At 42.2% G+C, this 25,507-nt stretch overlaps 1 protein-coding gene across 6 annotated transcripts in view; it reads left to right on the top strand.

The window, feature by feature from the left end:
- Positions 1 to 25,507, top strand: part of GUCY1B1 (guanylate cyclase 1 soluble subunit beta 1) — a 77,275-nt gene that overhangs the window by 21,116 nt on the left and 30,652 nt on the right. For 2 of the 6 annotated variants that reach the window (XM_025195049.1, XM_006038528.3), the window contains exons 3-5: positions 4,846 to 4,946; positions 5,974 to 6,092; positions 17,662 to 17,859. In XM_025195049.1, the coding sequence (XP_025050834.1) occupies positions 4,846 to 4,946; positions 5,974 to 6,092; positions 17,662 to 17,859 (418 nt within the window). Of the gene's footprint in view, positions 1 to 4,845; positions 4,947 to 5,973; positions 6,093 to 15,674; positions 16,541 to 17,661; positions 17,860 to 25,507 lie in introns of those variants that run through there. The other 4 variants (XM_025195051.1, XM_025195050.1, XM_025195053.1 and 1 more) reach the window with 4 other exon arrangements.

The following is a 25,507-nucleotide window of genomic DNA, read 5'->3' as shown; positions in this document are numbered from 1 at the left end:
GCAAGCCTTGTTGACTGCAGGGTTGGCAGTGGGGACAGGAGATGTGGAGCTTGCAGTGGGGGCCTCGTGAGCATTCCGCTGCTGCTGGGAGCCCCACCCATTGGTTAATGGAGCTTCCAGCCACAGGGGAACACCTGGCCAAATGTTCAATTAATGGCTTGATTAGAACAAATTACAAAGTTGGTACATGTTTTTTATGGAACAACTTTGTAGCTCAGGAGTCGAAGTGCCAAAAATAACCCGTATTTGATTCACACCTTGACTTGGTATGCCAGAGGCAAATGGCTGGTGCACACATGCCTCTGGGCAGACAGCTTGGGAGGAGCTGGGGTTGCACTGCTCCTGGTGTCTTCTTGACTGTATGTTGTGAGGCACACATGCAGGTGCCGCTGCCACAGAGCATGGCTGGGGCTCTGGACCCCCGTGAAGCTGTTCAGGCTTTGGGCAGCTGCTGCCTGTCACAGAGCTGGGCTGCTTACAGCAGGGTTTGCAGCCTCCCCGCTGCCTGCTGTGTGCAGCCTGGGCTCCATGGCTGGTGTCAGATGCCCAGAGCCCTGGGCTGACTATGGCATGCTGAGCAAAACAGCCTTGTATGCCATACTCTGGCATGCATGCCAGGGGTTACCAACCCCTGTTGTAGCTTATTGCTTGTTTTACTGCTTGGATGAGCGTGGAGCTGGGTCACAACGTAAGACATGATTAATTTGTTAATCATGCCTGAGTAACATGAGAGGGGGCCTAAGATCAACACCTCTTCACTTGACTGTCTTGCACTAATTGCCATCATTACTTGAATACAAGATGAGTTTTTCCCCCATTGGCAAGGGGGAAAAAGCCCCTTGTCTTATTATCTCATACAAAGAAATCTCAGTAAATACACTGCCTGTCTTTAAACTGATGCCAGAAGCAGCATGTACTCAGCAGTGAAAACCAATTATGAAGTTGATTAAATGGAATCAACACTGACCATAACTATAAAACATATGGCCCACATTGGGCAAACATGCTGACAATGGCAACCTACCACAGGACAGGTTAGTGCAGCCTATTTGCAAGGGGTCTTATGGTAGTGTCCATTGAGCGAAGTCCCCCTCTGCTGATTTTTCTGCCCCCCCGCCCCCCAAGTCATGGTGGGATACACTGTGTACATTTTAACTTCTTCACTCCCATAGCTGAGCCGTGCCTTTCTTTCCCATTCCCAATGATTCCTGTTTCTTCACCAACCTTAAATGCCTGGCAGACATTATGAAACAGGGCCCCAAACAGTTAATCTAGAATACCTCTGTTGCCCCCTCTAAGCTTGCTGTGTATGATTAGCATGGCCATGCCCTCTATGAGGTAGAACAGGATCAGGTTGCCTGCGTCTCATCTGCATATATATTTTTGGAGGATCCGAGGACTCATGACAAGAACATCTGGTTCCAGTCATGAGTGGAAGCTAATTAGCACATGGCTCCTTTGCGGGGGGTATCTGGAATACATACCCATAGTGAGCAGCACTGAGCTGTAGGGTCACCATGGCTTGAAATGCTATGGACTCTTGTGGGTGGGGCCTAGCCCAGTGAACTAGGAGATAAATCGCAAGCCTTTGGCTTTGGACTAATGCGTAGAAAATACCATGATCATGATGGCGGCATGGGAAGTACCCTGGCTGAGGTAATGCAATTAAAATGGCACTGTGTAGTGGAGGGTTGCACCTTTGTCTGCTTGTGGAGAGGACTTCCTATGAGAGCCTCATAGTTAGCTTCCCACTGGCTTGCTTTCATTGAGAGGATCTTGGCTACATGCTGACTTTATGGAAATGGGAAACTCTTCACTAGGCTGGTCCTGCAACCATACTGCTGAGGGCAAGTGAAACTCGGGGACATCCGAAACCCAAATCTCCAGGCTTGGGCCCACACACAGGATGCTTGTCAAAGGATTTGGAAGTATCTGAAGCCTCAGGAAGGGGTGGAGGATACTTGCCAGTAGCAGGGCTACATGTGGTACTTGGATGATTCGAATGGATTTAGACCTGATCTGGCAGACTTGACCTGGGACATGACTCGTGTCATGTTTTTTAAGGATTTTTCCTTTAAAAAATAAAAAATAAAAAAAAAAAGTTTGTATTTTTATGTAAGTAGGCATCAAAGTGCTGCTCAAGTGTGTTTGTGGAGTACCTGTGCTAAAACTTGCAGCAGTACGTGATCACTGGCTTTATTTTCCCTGGTGTAGCAGTGGGAAGAAGATGAGGCAAACCACCAATAGTTAGAGCCTATACCTAGAAAATGTATACTTTTTCAATATATAGAATCTGATTATTAGGGGTTGTTTTATAATCAGAATTATAAGATGAATTGGGGTTCTATTTGAGTAAATATGGTACCTCTATATTCAGCAATCACAAAGCAGAAAATACACACACAAATCTACCTTGTGTATGTAATATTGTGTATGTAAGAGAGACTTGTATATAGGAACAGTTTGGCCTGGTAGCTTGGCAAACTTGGCTGCTTCCAAGGTCTCTTACGGATGGCAGCGTTCTTGTCCTCCTGCCAGAAAAAGTAAATAATTCCTTTGTTTTCAGGAACCTAAAAGCACCAGGGAGGTGGTGCTGGCCCCTACCCTGGGGGTCTTTAAGAAGAGGCTGGATGCCTACCTGGCTGGACTCATTTGAGTCCCGTTTTTGTTTTTAGGGTTTTTTGTTGTTCTCCCGCCCTGGCGGGGGGTCGGGCTAGAAGATCTATTAGGTCCCTTCCGACCCTAAAACTATGAAACTATAAAGCTCCACATTAATAGCAAGTCTCTTGCCATGAATGCTAACTAGGGATCTTCGTATTAAATGAGGCTGTTCGAGGTCATGTCTTACTATGCTTTGCTTTTTAAAGTCTAGAAATGAAATAAAAATGCATATAATCTGTCATTTGATAAAAGTCTATGATACTTTTATTATTTAAAGTATCATAGACTTTTACTCTATTATTTAAAGATAGGTTTATCTTAGTATTTGTTAGTGTTAAGTTTTTATCCATCTCTGTAAATTATTAACATTGCCGTTGACACTAATGGTGGAATATTTTCAAGCACTAAACTCTTTCTTGGGACAACATTTCAAAGGATCCATTGTGTATGCCCAATATCACCAGCAAGTGTGTGCTTCTGAAATTACTTTGTTTTCTGCCGGGTTTGGATGATCCTTGACTTCCTCCCTTTCGCTAGATCAATTTGAGTAAAAACTTATTAAGAGCTTGATCCTGCACCTTTGTAGCTGGTGGAGTTTTTTCATTGACTTGACAAAGGTCATTCTTGGATCTCATTCTTATGTGATTTCCTTGGGGTTTGTTTTTTTTTTTTAGTGACCTCTCCCACTGTGGAACAGGTAGAACACTCCTTAGCATATCCTTTTCTTGATTGTGGTAGCCTGGTTGATTGTTATGCTTTTGGGAGGATTATGTACTTCGGAAGATTCTGGGTCTAAGTATTTGTTTTCCACATTTACAAAAATGCAAAGTGAAAATGAAATGGGTGGCTCTTCACTGGACCATGTAGATAAACTGCTGCTTACATTTTGTACTAAAATTTATGTATAAATTGCTATACCAGTTCTGAGCAATGGAAAATAGGGTCCCATGAGTCTTTTTTGGTGGTCAGTTTGGACAAGAACAGAGCATCTGTCTACTGGAGTTTTCAAAGTTTTGCACATAAACCTAATGAGGAATGCATCACACCCTTCTTTTGTTTCTGGAAATGCAAAGGTGACATGAATCATACATCATGTTGCTGTTCTTTTTCTGTTTGACTTGGAAATTGTTTTCAAAGAAAAGCACATATTAAAGTTAAAAGTTTGCTACTATAATGCTGCTAACGCACTAAAAAATCAACCACAGCTGTGTCTTTGGACTTGCCAGAGATTGTTGCTCTTGGCTCATTCCCAGTTAGAAAATCACCACATATTTAATGCTGCTAATATTTCTGCAGTTAGATACTAGAATTTGCATAAAATTGCTAAATTATCGTTAACAGAAAGCAGTCCTTACCAATAGAGCTGGTGAACAATAGAAACCACATTTCCAATAGAACAGTTCAAGGGAGGTGCTGCTCTTTTAATTTTTCTTTCTAGCTCTTTCCATGATCTTCAGAAATTCAGTAAAGGCCAACTGAAGGCCTGAGGGTACAACCTGGCTCTTCATCTGGGGAAAAGACAGACCTTAACAGTATGCATTGGGGTGGCTGAAGGAAAATGAGAAAAGCTTAAACTGATATAATAAAGGGAAAGCGAGAGAGGTGTAAGCTGACATACAATGGGAAATATAGGAAGTTTTGAAATCGACCAAAGTGATCAAAATGAAACGAAGACAAGAAATGGTCTTGGAATGAAGATGTGCCAAAAAAAAATTTAAAAAACCAGATCGTGACTACTAGATTGTGTAAGATATCCAGAGGTATTCATATTGGTTAAGTACAGACGCTCAAAAAACTCCTGGTGGAAGTGTTCTATCACGTTTTACTTAAAGCGCTATAAGTTAGATAAGTAAAATGTCATACTTTGCCTGTATTATTTGAGAGAGTCCTGTGGAATTATGCATTAAAAGGGATTTCTTTTTTTTTTATAGCTTTCACGGTAAAAGTGGGAGTAAAAGTTTTGTACTGAGCCTTAATTACAGTGAAATATGGAAGAGATTTTTTTCCTAGTTTATATGAATATTAATTAGCTTCTTAAACATAGAGCTCAAAAACCTATTTTATCTAACAACATACTGTGTATTACAAACATATTATTTTAAAATATAAGTTACTGATTTGTGTATCCAGTGCATACAATGTAATTATCTCTGATGCAAATATTTTTGTTCTGTTTCTTTATAGGAAGGAGGCTCAGCTGGATGAAGAAGGACAGTTTCTAGTCAGAATAATTTATGATGATTCCAAAACATATGATCTGGTTGCAGCAGCAAGCAAGGTCCTTAGTGAGTAACATATATTTTGAAATTATACCTAATTTCAAAGGCTGCTGTGTTTGTAGCATGGTCACTAGTTTATTGATCCTTTTTAATGCGTTAATTTAACTATAGGTTAGGTTATGTACATGTATATAAGATTAATAAAAATACCAAATTGTGAAATAAGATGATGAGATTCTAGATAGAGGAAGCGTAAGGATGGCTATGATGAGAGAAAAAAAGACTTGCTCAGAAAAGAGAAACTTTGTATTTCATGTGTATTTAAAATTAGTTTATGCCTTTTATTTCTTGAGGACAAATTTTGTGCTCCTTAAACATTTCAGATTACCAGCTCCTTAAATTGAAATAATCTATTTTATCTGCAGAACATGAACACTGTTACATACATTACCATTTCCCACTGTTTCCCCACCCTGCCCACTTCTCCGGGTAGCTCAGTCTTTAGAACCATTCAGTCATTGACCTCCCTGCTGAGACTACTAAACAGGGTGCTTAGATATGGTATTGATTGTTTGTGATGCCTCACCTCATTTCACATGGAGTCCATTGACTTTCATTTACGAAAGCTCTAAACTGGAATTAGAGAAGGAGAATTATTCCTATCACATTTATTTTACTTGAAGTTATTTTAACCCAGCAGTCCCATGTAAGCCCATGACTTTTGCAGAAGTTGGGTTGCTGCAGAGTGCATGACTTTAGCTTCACTTACAGTGTTGTAAATGAGGAGTAACTTCATTGAGGTAAATGAATCTGGGTCTGTAGTTTCTTTCACCTTTGTGTAGTGATCTATATCTGCACAAAACGGTCATATATGGAAATACAAAGTGGAAAATGTGACTTAAGAGTGACCTGATGAACACTCAGTGCTAGGCATTCACCTGATTGTTGAGTCTTACCTTATGCCCCATGTTCTTTTGGCTTCCTGAGTCTAGGCAGAGTTTATATACTGTCCTACATGTGAATTAAAGATAGTGGTTTGCAGAGAACAAGCAATTCATATTGACATGAGTCCATTTCTCTTTATTTCAAATAGACCTAAATGCTGGGGAAATCCTTCAGATGTTTGGAAAAATGTTTTTTGTGTTCTGTCAGGAATCTGGTTATGACACAATTCTTCGTGTCTTGGGCTCAAATGTCAGAGAATTTTTGCAGGTAAGAATTTTATGCCAAATAATTTAAAACATAGTTCTAGAAATATGTACCCTACATCTGTTTCCTGTTGTAAATAGGGTTCAGTTCTGAACCCTAGGAAACCTGGTTTCTGTTCTGAGCCATGCAGGTGACCCATTTTATGTCTGTAGGCAAACCAGCCTCCTTGCTATTTCCTTTCTGTAGGATTTCATTACTCAAAAAAACTGGCTATATGTCACTGTTTCAAATGCATTCTCATAAAATCTTTAATTATGTGGAGAAAATAGCATGTAACCACATCTTTCATTGCATAGGACAGAGAAACTTTGTTCAAGGAGAACCCAGCAGTGCCATCAAGAAGCCCTTACTGCCTGCCTGCTCCCATTCTCCCTGCCCATGCCAGTTTTTGGAAGTGAGCCAGCGTACCTGTATGAGAGTATTCTTGAATGTGTGTTTCCTCAATGCTGCTCTTAGATACTGTCTTGGGCACACTTACTATTGCATGCTTACAGATAGTCTAAGGCATTTACACAGCCTTATTTCCAGATATGGTGCATGTGAAACAAGTGGGTAGGGCATGCTTTGTGGTGATGCTCCTGTGCTTGGCACAGAGGTGTTGTAGACAACCTTAAAGGGCAAAATTAAGGTTGTACTGGTAATCGGAAACCACATTTCATTTCTGTTGGGAAAGGAACTATCAGACTCACCTACACTTTCTGTTGGTGTTAATGAATGCAGTTTCATAATTTATACTAGAAGAAACTCCCGGTATGTTTTTTTTCTCCAGAGCTCCCTTTAATCAAATACCATAGGTACTTTTTATTTCTATGTGAATAATACATAGCTGTTATTTCTCTATTGTAAGGTATGAGAATCATAGAAAAGTAGGGTGTCAAAGATCTCAGGAGGACACCTCCAACCTCCTGTTCAAGGCAAAATCATTCCTGTCTAAACCATCCCAGTCAAGTGTTTGTCTAACCTGCTTTAAAAAATTCTAAGCATGGAGAGTTTACAAGCTCCCTGGACAGCCTGTATCTCACCTCTGTGCCATCCAAAAGATGATAGCCGGTAGCTCTGAAATTACCTCAGCCAGTTCCTTTAGTAATCCAGTGCATCCCATCTCACCCTCCTGTTTTGAAGCCATCTAGGTTCTCAAAGGAGTACCCAACCTGTGTTTCCACTACTTTAGGTTGCCTGTCCTTGCTGAAGCTACACTTGTCATTGGGTAGCTGACTTGATTCATCAAGACTGAAGTAAAAAGGCATCAAATACTTTAGCCTTTTCTGTATCATCCATTACTAGATTGCCTTTTGCATTCAGTAAGGAACTTACATTTTCTTTGTTCTGCCTCTTATGTCTGACGTACTCGTAAAATTCTTTTTATGGCCTTTTACATCCCTTTTTAGCTGCATCTCAGATCATGCTTCCTTATTTTCCTTGACCTTTCTGATTTTTCTTTCTGCATGCCCATGTGATACTTATATACTCTTCCCTAGTAACATCTTCAGATTAAGGCACTTGGTCTTTGTCCATATGCAGAGAGGGGGACAGATGCATAAAAGATGATTTTCCACCACTTTGGTGCTTCCCTGGCCTTTAGGATAGTGTTGATTTTTGCTGCTATTTTTGTTGAAATACGAAATAATGAAACAATGTAAAAGGAATCTATCCATTTCTGTCAGAATTGACTTGTGTGTAGGAAGCGTAATGAATTTTTTTTGTCACCAGAAAATTATGTCTGAAAATGGTTTGGATTTAAAATGTCAGATTTGGCTAGGTACAGAGATTCAAAAAGCCTAAGGTGGAATCAATCTAAGTTGCGCAGTTTTCTTTAAATGTTGTAGTTTAGATCAGTAGCAAAGAACATGCATTTGCCCTTTGGTGGTGAGGCAAATCTTAGATTGTGTTTCGCCATTTTTAAACCAGTCTGTGTGTCTGACTTCTGTTCTGTTATGGGCATAGATGGGTTTTGGGTGCCGAACTTCTGTTCTGTTAAAGGTATAACCAGTTTCCAATCGCTTATACTGGTAAAAGTGTAATGTCTAGGAACTTGCGATTAGGCAGATATTGTGGAAACAACTGCTAAATCCACAACTGTCCGCAAAATCAACTTAAAAAAAAAAAAAAACTTGATAAAAACAAAATGTTGACTGCCCAGTGGGAACCGGTGGCCCTCATTACCTGGTAGCCTGCTTGGGAGGGGAAGGCACTGGCTGACAGGGCTGCATGAAGGGCAGCCAGCAGCAAAGATGTTAGCCATCCCTCTTATCCCTACTTCCCCATCCTGCTGCTTCAGCAATCAGGGGTAAAGGGTGGGCCCACCAGGAAATGCCCATGAAATTGGCTCTTCATGCCACAAACTTTCCATGAAAATTATTTTGGCTGCAAATTATTAAATAGGTCCCTAGTAGTGTCTATACCTTGGGTTTGAATGTACAGAGAACATAATGAGAAACATGTATCATAGAAAATTAGGGTTGGAAGGAATCTCAGGAGTTCATCTCTAGTCCAACCCCCTGCTCAAAGCAGGACCATCCCCAACTAGATCTTCCCAGCCAAAGCTTTGTCTAGCTTGGTCTTAAAACCTCTAAGGATGCAGATTCTACAACCCTCTGGGTAGCCTGTTCCAGTGTTTTACCACCCTCTTCATGAGTTTTTTCCTAGTATCTAACATAAACTTTCCTTGTTGCAACTTGAGACCCCTACTACTTGTTCTGGCACCCCTAAGAACAGTCTAGCTTCATCCTCTTTGTAATCATCCTTCAGGTAGTTGAAAGCTGCTATTAAATCCCCTCTCAGTCTCTTCTTTTCAGACTAAATAAGCTCAGTTCCCTCAGCCTCTCCTCAGAAGTCACATGCTCCATCCCCCATAACCATTTTTCCTGCCCTTGGCTCGACTCTCTTCAATTTATCCACATCCTTTTTGTAGTGGAGGACCAAAACTGGACACACTACTCCAGATGTGGCCTCACCAGTGCTGAATAGAGGGGCAGAATCACTTCCCTCGGTCTGCTGGCAGTGCTCCTACTAATGCAGTCCAGTGTGTTGTTAGCCTTCTTCACAACAAGGGAACACTGCTGGCTCATCTTCAGTTTTATTGTCCACTGTAACCCCCATGTCCTTCTCATAGTTTCATAGTTGGTAGGGTCGGAAGGGACCTGAGCAGATCATCAAGTCCAACCCCCTGCCATGGGTGTTTGTCTAGCCTCCCTTTGAAGACCCCCAGAGTAGGAGTGAGGACCACTTCCCTTGGAAGTTGGTTCCAGATCCTAACTGCCCTGGCTGTGAAGTAGAGTTGCTGCTTAGCCAGATGATCCCAAGCTTGTACACCTCGGTGCATGGGATTATTCTGTCCTAAGTGCAGGACTTTCTTCATGAGATTTCTTTTGGTCCAGTCCTCCAATTTGTTGAGGTTTCTCTGAATCCTAGCCCTACCCTCCAGCATATCGGCTATTCCCCAGCTTGATGTCATATGCTGACTTGCTGAGGGTACACTTCATGCCATCTTCCAGGTGGCTGATGAAGATACTGAATAAAACTGGCCCTAGGGCTGACCCCTGGGGCACTCGACTTGATCCTGACTCCCAAGTAGACATTGAGCCATTGATTACTACTCTCTGAGCCTGATGATTTAGCCAGTTTTCTATCTACCTTTATAGTCCATTCATCCAACCAGTACTTCCTTAGCTTGCCTGCAAGAATGTTGTCGGAGGTCGTATCAAAAGCCTTGCTAAAGTCAAGGTATGTCATGCCCGCTGCTCTTCCAACATCGGCAGAACCAGTCATCTCATTGTAGAAGGCAATCAGGTTGGTTGTCCATGCTGACTGTTCCTAATCGCCGCCTTCTCCTCACTCAGAAATGGATTCCTTGATGATCTGCTCCTTGATGGATATATAATTTTTATTTTTTTATATATAATTTTTTTTTTTTCCAGGGACTGAGATAAGACTGACTGGTCTGTAGTTCCCTGGATCCTCCTTTTTCCCTTTCTTAAATATGGGCACTATATTTGGCCTTTTCCAATCATCTGGGACCTTTCCTAATCACCATGAGTTTTCAAAGGTAATGGCCACTGACTCTGTAGTCACATTGGCCGACTCCTTCTGCACCCTTGGGTGCATCACATTTGGCCCCATGGACTTGTACACATCCGACTTTTCAAATGGTCCCTAACCTGTTCTTTTGCCACTGTTGGCTGCTCACCTCCTTCCCAAACAGTTGTACCAGATGTAGTAGTCTGGCAGCTGACTGAGGTAAAAAAAGACATGGAGTTACTTCAGCCTTTTCTGTCTCGTCTGTCACTAGGTTGCCTCCCCCATTCAGTAAGGGACCCACCACTCTGCCTGACCTTTCTTTTGTTGCTGACATACTTCACATCCCTTGCTACCTGCAAGTCCACTTCTGCTTTGGCCTTCCTGATGTCATCCCTGCTTGCCTGAGCAGTACTCTTATAGTCCTCTGTAGTAATTTGTATAATCTTCCACTTCTTGTAAACTTCATCTTTGTATTTTGCCTCACTGAAGAGCTCCCTGCTAAGCCGAGCTGGTCTTCTGCCATACTTGCTATTCTTCCTGCACATTGGGATGGTTCATTCCTGCGTCCTCAGTAAGGTTTCTTTAAAATACAACCAGCTCTCCTGGACTCCTCTCTCCCATCAGACTGGCCTCCCAGAGGATTCTTCCCATTAGTTCCCTGAGTGAGTTGCCATCTGCTTTTCTGAAGTCGAGGGTCCTTACTCTGATGCTCTCCTTCCTTCCTTTCCTCAACTCAGGATCCTGAACTCAGTCGTCTTGTGGTCGCTGCTGTCCAAGTTGCCATCCACTACTACATTCCCCACCAATTCTTCCCTGTTTGTGAGCAGCAGGTCAAGAAGAGCAGAGTCCCTAATTGGCCTCTTCAGCATTTGCACCAGGAAGTTGTCCCCAACACTTTCTGAAAACTTCCTGGATTGCCTGTGCACTGCTGGATTGCCGTCCCAGTAGATGTAAGGGTGAGCCAGGGTCTGTGATTGGGAAACTTCCTTTAGCTGTTTGAGGAAAGTCTCATCCACCTCATCCTCCTGGTCTGGTAGTCTATAGCAGACACCCATCACAACATCATCTTTGTTGCTCTTCCCCGACCCTAATCCAGAGACTTTCAAGAGGCCTGTCTGCAGTTTCATACTGGAGCTCTGAGCAATCATGTAGTTCTTTTACATACAGCGTAACTCCTCCTCCTCTTCTCCCCTGCCTGTCCTTCCTGAGCAGTTTATACCCATCCATGGCAGTACTCCAGTCATGCGAGCTATCCCACTACATTTGTGTTATTCCAGTTGCATCATAGTTCCTTGACTGGTATGAGGACTTCCATTTTTTTTTTTCTGCTTGTTTCCCAAGCTCTGTGCATTTGTGAGGTTGCTAGCTGATTTTTCCCTACTTTCTCAGGAAGAATGAGAAGGCCTCCCCTGTTACCCCCTCCTGCTTGTGCTTCCTCCAGGTCACCCACTTCCCCAGTTACTTCAGGGCTTTGGTGGTCTCTATCCCCTGGTGAACCTAGTTTAAAGTCCTCCTCACTAGGTTAGCTTGCCTGTATCTGATAATGTACTCTATTATGCTTTAAAACTGGCTTTTTTAACACAGTTGGGGAGACTTCCAGTGTCATCCATTTGTTATCTATGTAAAAGATGGCAATGAACAGTGGTGGGCATATTTTGCTGTTTATTTTCCTGTGTGCAGCCTGCTGCATAATCAGATATACTGCTGTTCGGCATTAATTGACTGAGCAAATTCTTAGCTTGATAGGAACAGACCAAACTAAAATTCATAGCTTACCCATTCTCAGTTTGGGAACAGAGTATACTCACTCCAACTCCACTTTTTAATTGATTCCTAGATGAGGAAATTGAAAGTAAGTTGTATTACAGGAAAGTCTCTTAAAATAGTGACTGATATTCTTACTACAAAACTTTAGATTAGCTTTGTTTCAGCCTCATTTTGAACAGATGACATTGGTCATTATGCACTATTGTAAATGCAAACGGATTATTTCAAAGTTTTTTGCAGTGACAAAATGAGGTTGATTGTTTTTTAAAATTGCAGTTATGAGACAAATCTATGGTTTATTGTTCCTAATGTCACAGTAGTGGATGATGGTGACTCATTATGCATGTTACAAAAGTCTTCATAAGCTCCAGTGCAGATCAGGACGTGCTCTGGGCTCTGTGTGAATCCATATCATGAATGCTAATAAGACCGTCACAGTATCTTTATCAAAAATCAGATACTGCAAGCCCATGATGCAACAAATAAGTGAGAGCCTTTTGTTTTTTCCAGACTGTGGAAGTAATTCTCTTATATTCTTTGGAATACCCTTCAAGAAGTTTCTTTGTTGATAGGGAAGTATGTTTAAATTATACATGACAGCAGCACTCAGTTAAAGCAACTACAAAGAGGCAATACAATTACATTTATTATTTAGGCTTTTGAGAGAGTATTCTCTCTCTCATTGAAAGACACAGGCCTGAAAAAAATCACTGGTAGTCTTAGCTGAAAGAGAGTGTGCCAAAGAGAGGCAGCATGAAGGCACTGCAACCTGAGAAATCCCAAGTGTGCTGTTATGCTAAAAATGGTCAAAAGAAAATCAATCAAACACATAAGTAGTGGTTAATACCAGATCCTGCAGGGAATAATTTACTTGTCTATTTAATTAGAAAAACAGTCCTGCACAGTAAATCCTCCCTACCCCCTTTGCTTCCAAACGTAGCCAAATAAAGGATAATAACACGTGAATACCTGAACAGCACAGCTCTGAGTTTTAAGATCAGTTGCCTCGGATAGCTTTTTAGCATGTTCATTTTATGACTATTCTCTCTTGTAGGATTCGTTTTTCAAAAAAATGGGGGTGAAAGGTTCATCAAGGAACTGGGAATGGTATTTGAAGTTGTGGGTTCTCCTTGTTACAAGACTTAGCATAAACTAGAGCAGCCAAAGAGCTAGTGACTGGGGGAGAAAGTCTAATCTATTATTATTTTTCTTTGTGAAGCTCTTAGGGTTCCCAGCCAACAATCAAGGCACCTTTTGTGTTATACCCAGTACACGCACATAAACACACACACATTTTGTCTTAAAGTCTTTGTTTATGTTCGATAAACACCATGTGACCAACCAACAGGTCCGGCAGCGGAAGAGAAGATGATAAAAACAAAGTCATCATATTTAATACAATAAGTAATAATCGCAGACCACCAGCTACCTCACCCAGAATAATTAACTGGCTGTGCAAATCATAAATTAGCACTTGGAATTTTGACTAAAGAGAACACACAAAACCTGTACAAAATATTTTCCAAAAGAACTGCAAAGCTTAATTTAAAATTTAATATAACTGTTATAATACTGTATTGGGCCAGTTTCTGAAATGTGTGCTTGTGTTAGGAATGCACAAGGCAAACAGCCCATCAGTCAGGAGAGAGATTCCTGGTGCCAGAAGGAGAACACAAAAGAAAAGCCTGACTGGTCCTGGGAGGTAGACACTGCCCTGGAAGTGTAAGGGTCCTTGTTTCCAAAGCTTTTTATGAATTATGCATTAAATAATCTTTGGAAAAACTGCATAAATAGCATTGGGAGCAGAGAATAGGGTTCTTCATCTGGTACTTTACTTGTATGAGGCCTTCTAAAAGGCCTGTAATACATACCCATATTGTAGTATTTGGAAAGCTTTGTCCCGATAGCCTGTAACAGGGAGCCAGAAGATTCCTGTTACTTTAAGAGGAAACATTAGCGGACTGTTCTGGATCAAGGAGGGCTGGCAGTTAGGAAGCAAGCTAGCTGCTAATGAGCTGGCTGCCATCAAGCAGACAGACTGCTAGATACAGGTGGAGGTCAACTCCAGGAGGGTAACTCACCCAGGGAGTGGAGACAGAGCAGCAAACTGTGCCAAGGCAGACAAGGAGGCAGCCTCTGAGTTAAAGGGCTCTGGAAAGCTGGGCTAAGCCTTAACAGGGAGAGTACCCGAGTCATCATCAGGCACAGAAGGGGGACACCTCTGTGATTCTGCAGAGCCATGTGACAAGGAGGGATAGGACTCAGGCAGCATATGAGCTTAGGTCTTGAGCTTTGGGATCAGCCTAGCCCTGCAAACTGCCAGGGGAGGAACTTTGCCCTGTGGTGACCCTGGCTGAGACTGCTGGAGACCCCGCTACAATGCAGACTAAAAGTAAGGAACTGAGGGCCTTACTGAGAGCCAAACTGTTATGCATCCAGGGGGCTTCTAGTTCTAGTTTTAGCTTGAGGCCTTACCTTTTTCATTATAGTTTACACCCATGGTTTGGGTTGTCCCGTCAGGGAAGGTTGGAGGTCCCAATTGTGCCGGAGGGGCACCCAGCAGTAGTTGAGCCCCTGCCAGGGGTTGGGCTCAAACTGCAGGTAGGCAGAGGCCAAGAAGGCCAAAGCTGAGTGCTGGTGGTGGCGTGAAGCCAAGAGATCTAAGGCTTAGTGCCCAAGCAGGGTGGAGATTGGGCCAGAGAGCCCTTTGTCTGAGCAGGGTGGAGACAGGCCTGGGGCCCTCATCTCTTGAGGGTCAAAATCAGGGCCCTAGTGGGTGGAACTAGGGTCTGGGGGCCCATAGCTTTGAAGAGTGGGACCAGAGCCTGAGGGGCAAGCCCAGGACCAGGGCCCAAGTTTGTGAAGGATGAGATGAGGCTCTAAAAGCCAGGTCTGGTACAGTGGGCCTAGACTAAGAAGGCTCAGTGAGAGGGAAAAGGAAGGCGACCATGCAGGCTGTGGCCCCAGCAAGGAAAAGTGGCTAAACAGTAGCACCAGTGAAGATGGGTGTGGCCATAGGGGAGGTTGGAGGCCACAAAATTAGACCGTAAGCCAATTAGTGCTCTAATGCACAAATTGGCAGCAAGTGAGAGCTCATTGTGGGAGCCTGGGACAGGCTCCTTTTTCCAGTTTGGGTAATTACATCAAGATGTGGCAGGCAAAAGGGAAGAGAGGGATACCCAGAGCGTCAGCGTACCAGGGAGTGTCATGGCCACTCCCATGGCCCAGATTTGCTACATATCCTTATTCATAATTTTGGCAAATGGCAGTACAGAATTATTGGCTAAAATGTATACAAAGATTGGAAGTAGGTATCAGAACCCAGGGCCCCTTCCAAAAGCAGTGCCCAAGTTGTTTGACCTAGAGTTAGGCTCTCACTTGTTTACTGTCATTCTGAAGTCTTTCCTTCTTTTCTTATTGCCTAGCCTTGGCAGTAGCTTTATGGTCAGGGCATTCTGCTGGGATATAAAAGATGTGGTCTTCCCCTGAGTTGAGGGGTACCTAGAATCCGGCCATCTCATGTGCTATGCAAGTTATTTAAGCACTAGATGGTTGGAGGAAGCATTTATTTTACACTCAAGCTAGTGCTAAGACTCTTTATTGAGAGCTTCCATGGGCAAAATAGGATCACCAACCTGAGCCTAGTTACATGAACTTAGCCTTTGCTTGATCTAAGCTAGAGGTGTCAATGGCAAAACAGGACCTGGATCATTGTCTTTATTATTATGATAGGTAAAGTTCATTTGAAGTAATTGTATTGGAATTTGGCCTTAATTACTAATCTATATATTTGTTTAACAGAAAAGCAGTATTTGGCATACAGAGGCTGTTTCCATCGTATTAAATACCAGCTCCTTTTGCGACCTATCCTATTTTACATATCTCCTTAAAAGACTTCTTCCAAGAAGGCTGCATATCAAGCTCCTGGGGAACACATGTTGGATCAGTAGCTCTGGACTGTTTTAAGGCATTCATGGTACACTTGCCTGTGGAGTTGGCCAGCTCCCATAGCCCTTTTTTTACTCTCACACCTTCCTGGCCACTGTAGATATGGGCTCTACGTATCAGAATGATCATACCTAGTCCCTGCAAAGATCAGCAAGGTGTTGACTGCGTGTGTGCTCTTTTCCCTAGCATACTCACTAAGAGCTGGGCTGTACTATCACAGGTTTAACCTCTGAAGTTTTAATTTTGGCGATGGTGATATAGCAACTTAGTATAAACATAAATTTGAGGCAAACTAAGAAAGTGAAGGAGGAAGTTCCAGGCTGAGTACATCCTACAGAATTCATTTGTGAGCAACTCATTTCCTCTGGAGGCTTCCCAAGAGAAAAGACAGCTGCTGGAACCTTTCATAGCCTATGAAAAAGCAAGTTCAGTCCATCTCCACAACTTTGAGGAGCTACAGATGCTAAGTAAAGACATAGTGGTGATCCAACCTGCACATTTAAAACATCTTCATTTTACCTTTCCTGGACCTGGCAAAAACACTAAATAAAACTTGATGTTGAAAAGTCTAAAGGAAAAAAACATTCAGAGATGTGTCTCAATGTTGAAGGACTGCTAAGTGAAGAATCTGCATAATCTTAAAAGATGGGTATATGTTTACGTAGGTTTGCCCTTTTCGTCTAAGCCGTTACATGGCAAATGGAAAAAATGGAGCCATGGTAATGATTCTATAATTAAGGCTGTACCTAGCATTTTATTCTAAATCTGATTTTAATCTAACTTTCCCCTTTTAACCTCCTCATAAATCTATGTTCCAATTTCTCAATTAAGGTTTCTATCCAGAGAAGGGTTGCTTTTTTTGCCAAAGTTTTGGGTTAATTAGACAAGATATCTGGAACATATGGCAAGTTGGAAAAAATGAGAGGCTTTTTATTTTTTGGAAATGTCTAACTTATGTCTTATCTTAACCATGTCCTTTTTAAGACACTCTGCTTTGGATTTATGCAATTGTTCTCAATGACTGCATGTATTCTTAGCAGCTTTAGAGAAGTTTACTCAGTTAACTTGGAAGACTTACTATAACATTTGAAATTATAAACATTTTGTCAGGTCCAGGAAACATTTTGTAGTCATTTTACTTAGTTTTCAAAATGTCAGCCTTCTTTTGAAACCAGTAAGGTCAATCTGTTTTTCAGATATAAACAAGTAAAGTTAGGTCCCTAAATCCATATACAAGCAGTTAACTTGGCAGTTGTACCTTTTCTCTAACTAGACAGGACAGGGTGGCACCCTGCCCTTCTTTCTGCCTGACTTCAGACCAAAACGGCTAACTACCTGTGTCAACTTCATTCTAAGGAAGAGACTGCTGGCCTCCTCATTTTGGTGGGGAAAACAGAAGGAGAAAGATGGTGGTAAATCAGGCAAAGGGATACCATAGGCATTTCCAATCCACTGTGGATGAAAAATGCAAATATTATTGTAATTTCTGCTAACAGCACAGAAAAGGAACTCCCTTTTTTGAGTATTTTTTGCTGGTATTGCTTTTGATGCCATTAATAGACAGAGTCATTCTCCATGGTGGTTACTAATGGTAACACTAGCTAGTGTTGTGAGTCAGCATGCAAGCACCTGAAAGCTCTGCTGTGGAGGGTCTTGGAAATGACTGATGAAACCTCCACAGGTGACTTCATACGGTTTGGGAAATGATAAGGCTAGACCAGCCAGGAATCAGTATGCTAAACTATTATTTGAATGACTTGTATTCTCACATTAACAATTTGCCATGTGCAAGAACCCTTTTCTCACGTGTGTTTGTTTTTTTTTTTAATTCTCTTTATAGAACTTGGATGCTCTGCACGACCATCTTGCCACTATTTACCCAGGTATGCGAGCCCCTTCCTTTAGGTGCACTGATGCAGAAAAAGGGAAAGGACTCATTCTGCATTATTATTCTGAGAGAGAAGGACTCCAGGATATTGTCATTGGGATCATCAAAACAGTAGCTCAGCAGATCCACGGTACAGAAATAGATATGAAGGTAAAACTTAATGGCTTATGCAGATTGAAAGTTAATGTCTTTCATATTATTGAAAGAGCTGTAAGGTATACAAGACGGTATTCCTTTATTCTGTCATCCTCTCCACAAAACTTGTTCTGTCAGTGTTCTCAAAAAGCTCTCCAGGTCCACCTAACTCTCCATTAACCCAAAGACCTTTTGCTGTAATGGCCAGCTTTTCCTTGGTCATACACCTATGATGGCTGCATAAAAAGGAAAGGGCATAAAAGCTCGCATCTTCCAACACTAGTAGGGTAGCTGTATGTGACAGTTTTCAGGCTGCTTTATGCCACTATAAAATGACCATAATGCACCACAGGTCTGGGCCAAGAAGTGAACAACATTATCATGTCCTGTTGAAACTGGATAGTAGATTTTAAATTCCTTACAGTGTAAGTTAGCCAAGATATATGGGGAAATGCACCTTTTTGTATAAGGTGTCATGAAATCTTTAATTAAAATAAGTGATTAGGAATATACTTTTACTTACTTTACTTGCTTATCTGATAGATTGCAACTATAAGAGTATAGTTCCTCCTTCTGACCACTATGGATCACTGGCCCAGTACTGATGAAAGAAATGTATATTGCTTTAAATTCAAAGATAATACTTTGTTCTACTTTGAGTCTAACTCAGGAGTGGGGAAAAATCTAGCCTGTGGGCTGCATTTGGCTCGCCAACTGATTCTGTCCAGCCTGCATTGGGCCACTCGGCCCTGCCTGGCCTAGGCTCAGGGGCCAGCCGCCCTGAGTGGCAGCTTGCTTTGCCCAGCTGCTGCTGCCAGTCCACCCCGAACCCACTGCTGGGGGCACCATGTGGATGAGTGTGCGGGGTTTCTGTGAAAACCAGCCCAGGACCCTTGTAGGCAGGGTGTCCTCGGCTGGGCAGATGGAATGGGGCTGTGGGCGGTCAGGGCATGGCATCTGGGAGTGGGACAGGTGGGCGGGGCTGGGATCTCAGGGCAGTGACCGCGTGGGGCCAGAGCCCAGGGAAGCACTGCAGTCTGCTCCCCATGGATCCCTGTGACAACCACTGGTTCCACAGCCAGGGTCTTGTAGGAAGTGCATTGTGGCTCTGCTCTGGGCCCTGGCTCAACTTTCGCTGGGCCCCAGCACTGGTCCACCCATCCTGCTCCTGGATGCTGCTTCCTGCCCACCCGCGGCCCCATCCCATCCACCTGGCTGAACACACCGCCTGCCTGCTCCATTTGGTGCCCCCAGTGGTAGGTGTGGGGCAAACAGACCCGGGGCTGAATAGGATCAGTTGCCCCTCTTTTCCCTACTCCCTGCTCCCACTAAGCCAGGCCAGTCTGGGTTAACACCCCACCACCCCCAGCCTGCAACAGCTCACACTAACTTCTTAAATGGCCAAATAATTGCCTACCCCGACCTAGTTAAAGCTTGAAAGCAAGGAAGATCTGAAGTATACTGTACTTGCAATGTAACATTTAACTATGAATGTAAGTCACTACTTCAAAAACACATTTGTGTGCTACTCAGTAAATCATCTCATATTTAGGGATTGTACAACAAAAAACATTACATGGCTTAAATGGTGTATTTTGGGGGACTGGATAACAAAGAGTTTGGTAATGAGACGCTTAACTTTTTTTACTTTCAGGTTTCTTCTTAGAATCCAGGTCAAATGTGTGCCTGAAAGTTGGTGATGCCTTTTTCTGTTTAGATTCTACCTGTTTGGTATTCATACTGCAAAACCACCAATCCAATAGGGCTGTGCAAAACAGCACCATTTCATTTCAACTTTTGTTTCGACGGGACATTGTTTCAAGTTTCATTTAGTTTCAAAAGCACTGTTCCATTTTGTTTTGTTGAGACTGTTCCGCTGTTTTGATGTTTCACACGCAGGCTATAATGGGGAAGCACGAAACTGCCTATAACTTTGTCATTTCTTGCCTGATTTGGATGAAACTTGCGGGCATGGTGGCCCCTGCTGAGGCCATGGAGCCTGCCAGCTTTCAAGGACATAGGTGCAGGGGTTTCTTGGACACTGCACTTCAAATTGGTCAGAGCAAAACTTGTGACGTGTGACTGTTTTCTGTCCCTCCCCCAGAGCACTGGGGTTGGAGTGGACCTTAGGGACAGATCACAGTTGCTGGCCAGCTACACACAGTCAATATGACAGCAGTCCTTCCCCCCTCTTTCCCCCTCCCTCTCCTTACTTTCTGGTTCCCTGCAGGCAAGCCCAGCTTGAGCTTCAGAACTTGAAACGTTTCGAAACTTTCAAAACATTTCGACTGCCCTTGTTTCGTTTCAAGGCTGTTTCAAAACCCTTCATTTCGTTTTGATTTCGCTGTTATGAGGTTGAAACAGCCCGTGAAATTTTGCACAGCCCTACAATACAGTAGTCATGACTCTGCTTATAGGCACAGACTGAATGGGTGTCTAAATAACTCTCTTGACAGTTGTTCCTCCAGCCCCGTAGATTGGCAGGGGTAGGGTTGCTGCTTAGTCTGTAGCTGTTTAGATTCTGCTGACATCAGTCTAGTACTTTTTATGCACATTAAATGCGTTAAGGATAATTAAATATTGATTATCAATATACTTTTCACTTTAGTGTCATCTCAGTGGGCTTTTCTAGAGTTTTTCATTACTATATTGCCATTAAAGAGAAACTTAACATCAATCTGAGCTACTGTAACTGAGCAGAGTTTAATTTAACACAGATGTGGTTTATGAGCCAGAGGCATAGCATCCCCTTAAATGTAATTGGCACTCCTGTACTGCTCTGCTCTGTATAGTACACATTGTTTACATTATGTTTTACAAGTTACACTAATTACATTTCTGTGTGATGTTTTGCTAATGGAACATAATCCCTAATTACCACAAATATTAAGGCCTACTCAAAGGTTGGCATGTGCAATTTATCCTGAAATAAACATTTCTGTACCACTGTTGGTTAAGAAGGGCTGTGCTCTGTGACCCTTAATTGCGTTAAATATCACTGTTTCCCAAGCGCGCTCAATGACTTCAGTGGCATTTTTCATGGAATAAGATACTACTTAGTCTGTGTATAGGGTTAAAATCTGCCCTTTAGCATTAGTCACAGCTTTATTAATGCAAAAAACAGTAATTTTCTCTTCATGCTGAGGTCAGACATTAATAAAACCTATTCTCAGAATGAGCAGTTTAAAGTCAGACAAAGTGGCTGGTCTGCTATTGGGGTACGTAAAATACTCAGAAAAGCAGGATCTAAAAAAATGTTAAGATGATTTTCTTTCATCCTAATTCTGTGAACCATATATTCTGGTTTATTTAGCATTTTAGTGCTTCCATCTTCCAGATTTTTGAGTGACATTTTTAAGAAATGATAGTATCATTGATAATATGTTTCCCCCATGCTCCACATTACTGGTTCTCAACTGTTTTAGACTCAAGCCACCTGCCATAACGCGTCTGAATTTAGCAGCACCCTCTGGATTGTGGGCAGAGGGAGCCCCTCATTTTCCACGTGCAGGGAAGACACATTCCCTGCACCTTTGCCTGTATGTACGAAGCTCAAGGATACCCATCACCTCCAAGAAGTGCAGGAGCTGGATCAGCACTTATTATATCTTGTCCATGGTGGTGGCATTTCTGGAGTGGGCTCTCAGGCAGGCTAGCAGCAACAGCCCTATGGCAGCTCCTCTTGTCAAGCTGGGCTGTAGAGGGGCACCCCCTTCTTGCTGCAGATGCTTCTTGGTCTTGCCTCGCACAGTATCTCCCAGAAACAGAGATACAGTGTCCATAAAGGGATGTCATGGCACCCTAGTTAAAAATCTATGCTCTAGAAACAAACCAAAATAGGAAAAACACTAGAGGCCATCATCCACTCAGTTTATTCTTCACCCACCCAACAGTCCCTACACCACCATACCTTTTCTCCCTCTCCACATATTTTTCAACCCACTCCATTTTCAAAAGCTTGGAGAATTCACTTTGCCCAGAGGGTCACTGCAATTTGGATCTGTTGGACCTAAAATAGGCAGGAGCCACGGTTTTTAGGGTTTTATAGGTTAAAAATGATACCTTGAAACAAATAGGAATTGGTGTAAATTTTATGAACAAATGTAATGTGGCCATTTTAGAAGCACTGCAAAAGCAAGTAAGTGTTTGCATTATGCAAAAGCTGAGGTTTCCAGGTGTAGTCCAGACTAAGTGTATTATAGTGATTCAATTTTGAGGTAATAAATACTGTATTGGTCTGATTGCAAGTCTAGCACTTCTTTCCTCCAGAAGAACCACAACATAGCACTTAACTTGCGTGCAGGGTTGACCTGTAATTGGTTCCTCTACCCTCCTGACTTTTGTACTTGCAGCATATTTATGCTTGCAATAAAAATACTAAGTCTGAATTTCAGTGCAGTTTTCATTTTATTTGATTCTCTGATTCTCTGATTTTGTAAGGACAATAGCATTCCAAGGTCTCTATCCATTTATCAACTTATAGTCGGAGGGGAAAAAACAAGGTTTTTATTTGGTTTTTTTTTTCCCCCTTAAATTGAACATCAAAATGTGGGGCTGAATTATATGCAGGGTCAAATTTATTATAAGAACAATACATAAATAGTAGTACTGAATTGCATGTACAGACACAAATATTGGATGGATAGACACATCCAATATTATCTAAAATTAAACTCGGGCAGCTGCCTCTGAAAAACCCCAGGCTTTGCCATGTGCTGCATAAGTTAGTTACATTGTCCTGGTCATGTGAAATGGAAGTGTAGGGTAGGACTCCACCATAACCTGAGTCTGCCACAGCATGGCTGCTCACAGACTTGTTATAGATGGAACTGGAGAGTCCAAGTCCTGCCTGAGAGCGAGCAGTTGCCCACTACTGCTCTGTACTTTCTCAAAAGAAAGAACCAGAACTACACAAAAGTAACTTCTGTTTACTGGAGTGTTATCAAAACCTCCTGGTCAGTGGAACTGCATGCAACTAATAGATCTAATAATCTCAACACAGATGTCTGTTCTTCTTCCATTACCAAAAGATCATGAATCAACCTAAGTAGCACAGTCCCCATATTGAAGCCTGGCCTAGGAACTGTGCTGCAATTCCTGGTACTTCAAAGCACGTATTTCATTAGATACTCATTAGCATCTGGTGGATTTTAGGGACAGAGCAGCATAATCGCATGTAAATTTAATAAAAAACATACAAATGTTTGAGGGGGAGTTCAGACAGCCCTACCTAAAATTTTGACTGTGACATGTCATTGCAGTCAGGCCTCCATACAGGACAAATATTATGCTCAGAAACAGGTATTTTAAATCCAATTTTTACAAAATAAGGCTGCCAGCCACCCCATTTGTATTGACTGAGACCATTTTCAGAGCAGAACAGGTTGACTTTCACAGCACTGTATGTGGTAAGAGACCTTCCTGATGTGCCCAAGTTGGGGTCTGCTGCTGGTGAATTCCCAGCCTTGCCATGTGTGATCAGTGGCATTCATATCTCAGCTGATACATTATACTCTATAAAACATTCATGTTCCCACTTCTGAGTGGAGTTTCATGAATCGGAGACAAAATTGCATGTGTTTTCTTTTACTTACATTTCTTTGTGATCTTCTGATGACAGAAGAAGATTGGACATTGATGTTGATGAGTTTTTGTCTGTTAGGTGCCTTCAGTAGCATTATAATTTTTCCCCCACCCCAGATGAATCAGTGTAAGTGTTACTTGCCTATTCCTGTTCCTCTTCTTGCCCTACAGGCTTTCCACAGTTAGAGTTTAGGTGAACATAAGAACTGCCATTTACTGCATCAGACTATAGGTCTATCTTGCTAAGTGTCCAGTGTCACACAGTGGCAGAGAGTGGATGCTGAAACGGAGAGTGAACTGGGTATGACTGGACTTGTTTCAACAGTTTCTGTCTCACTTGCAAGCTCCAGCCTTTTAAGGGCTAGGAAGTTTGAATTCAGGGGCTGTACCCCTAACTGTCATGGAATAAAGAACTGATATTATTAGTGCTTCAGTAATGGGCCTTATGTTTTTATTTAACCCATGTGAGTTTCCTCTAATTTGTTCAAAAATAGGAGTTTGAAATTTCCATGGATGTTATCTTAAAGATAGAATATTAATTCTGTATTTCAGTATAATATTCAAATCCAGTTGTGGTGACTAGTTCATTAAAAATTCTCTAGCAGTTTTTATCTTCATGCCAAGTGGCACTGGAGTGTTTAATTATTTAACTTTTTTTTTTAAACAAAGATATTTCTTTAAAAAGAAATTTGCACACTGGTATTTATACTTTGCTTACCAGTGATACTGCCCACCCATGTCATACACACAAACAGATTTTAATTTATCTTCTCAATATAAATGTTTTTGTTTAATTTATTCTGATTCCACCTAATGTTTTATTTTGTCCAGCATCCTGTGGTTTCTGAGAGCACACCACGGTGGAATTTGTAAGAGTCTGTCACTGGCTCCTGATGCAAAATCTAAGTTTTAATATTTTTCCAAAAGAGGTTAAGATTTTTAACCCTCCAGGCTGCACAGAAACTTCCAATCACATGAGGGGAAAAAGAAATATTGAGACGGGTACATTGTTTTGGTGGTTTTTTTTTTTTTTCATCTGAGACCATTACGTGATGAGGATGACCAGCCAAATAGAATTGTAGCTTCACCGATTTCCTAGGATTTCTAAATCCATAATATTGTTCAAGAGCATCTTGCTACAGATTGTAATAGAATGTTGATGCCACAGAACATGGTAGCCACACAGAACTGAGCCAACGATCCAATTAGTTGTGCAAGCATGATCAGACTGGGTGGTTTCTGACGCTGTAATAGTCAAGAACTTTCCAGGCTCATACAGAGAATTTGCAGTTCAGTGGGAACTGCAGTTCATTGCCAGATAAGGCATTCTTCTAGTTCTAACTCTGGGTCTTGAAACAGTTTGGCCGTAGCATTTTCTTAATGATTTGCTTTGCTTTATGATGCACCAGATACTTGCTATTACTCCCTAAGTAACAGCCACTTGGAAATAGCTATATCAGGACTTGTCAAGTAGCGTCATTCAACGAGGATTGCTAATACAAAGCCAAGGATCCCATCCTGTATTAAATCATGGATAGTTGAAGTTTGACTATATAGAAATAATACACTGAAAAACAGGATCCTTGTGCAGTGATGCTTCTTCCTTCTGAGAAATAAATGAAAGTGAAATCAATTAGATGAAGATTGAATATATTGATAAATCTATTTTATCCAAGCCTTTGTTTCTCTTCAAGTACGTTGCATCATTTGAAATTTAGTGGATAATATGCATCAGGTCTGTCCAACTTCTTAGCAGCCAGGAGTTGCACAAGAAGGGGCCATGGGACCCATGTCGCTCTATCTCCCCACGTGCTCTGGTGTCCCATCTGCTGCACCATGCTCCTGGACACCCTGACGCACTCTAAGCTCCTTGGCCACTGCCTTCCCTGCTGTGCTGCACTGTTCAGGCACCCTGAGCCATGGGCTTCTCTGGTACTGCAGATTGTGCTGTGCTAATGCACTGTCCCACCCCCTGGGGCTGGGAAACGGAAGCCAGAGGGAGATGGAGCCTGGACAACCCTTCTGTTGTTGCAGCCAAAGTGATTGGGAGTGGGGGGAGCAGCGACCAGATGGGAGCACA

This window comes from Alligator sinensis, unplaced genomic scaffold (genome assembly GCF_000455745.1).
Source record: "Alligator sinensis unplaced genomic scaffold, ASM45574v1 scaffold1670_1, whole genome shotgun sequence".
Lineage (NCBI taxonomy): Eukaryota > Metazoa > Chordata > Crocodylia > Alligatoridae > Alligator > Alligator sinensis.
The sequence above is the reverse complement of the archived record's forward strand: the minus strand, read 5'-3'. Positions and strand labels throughout refer to the sequence as shown.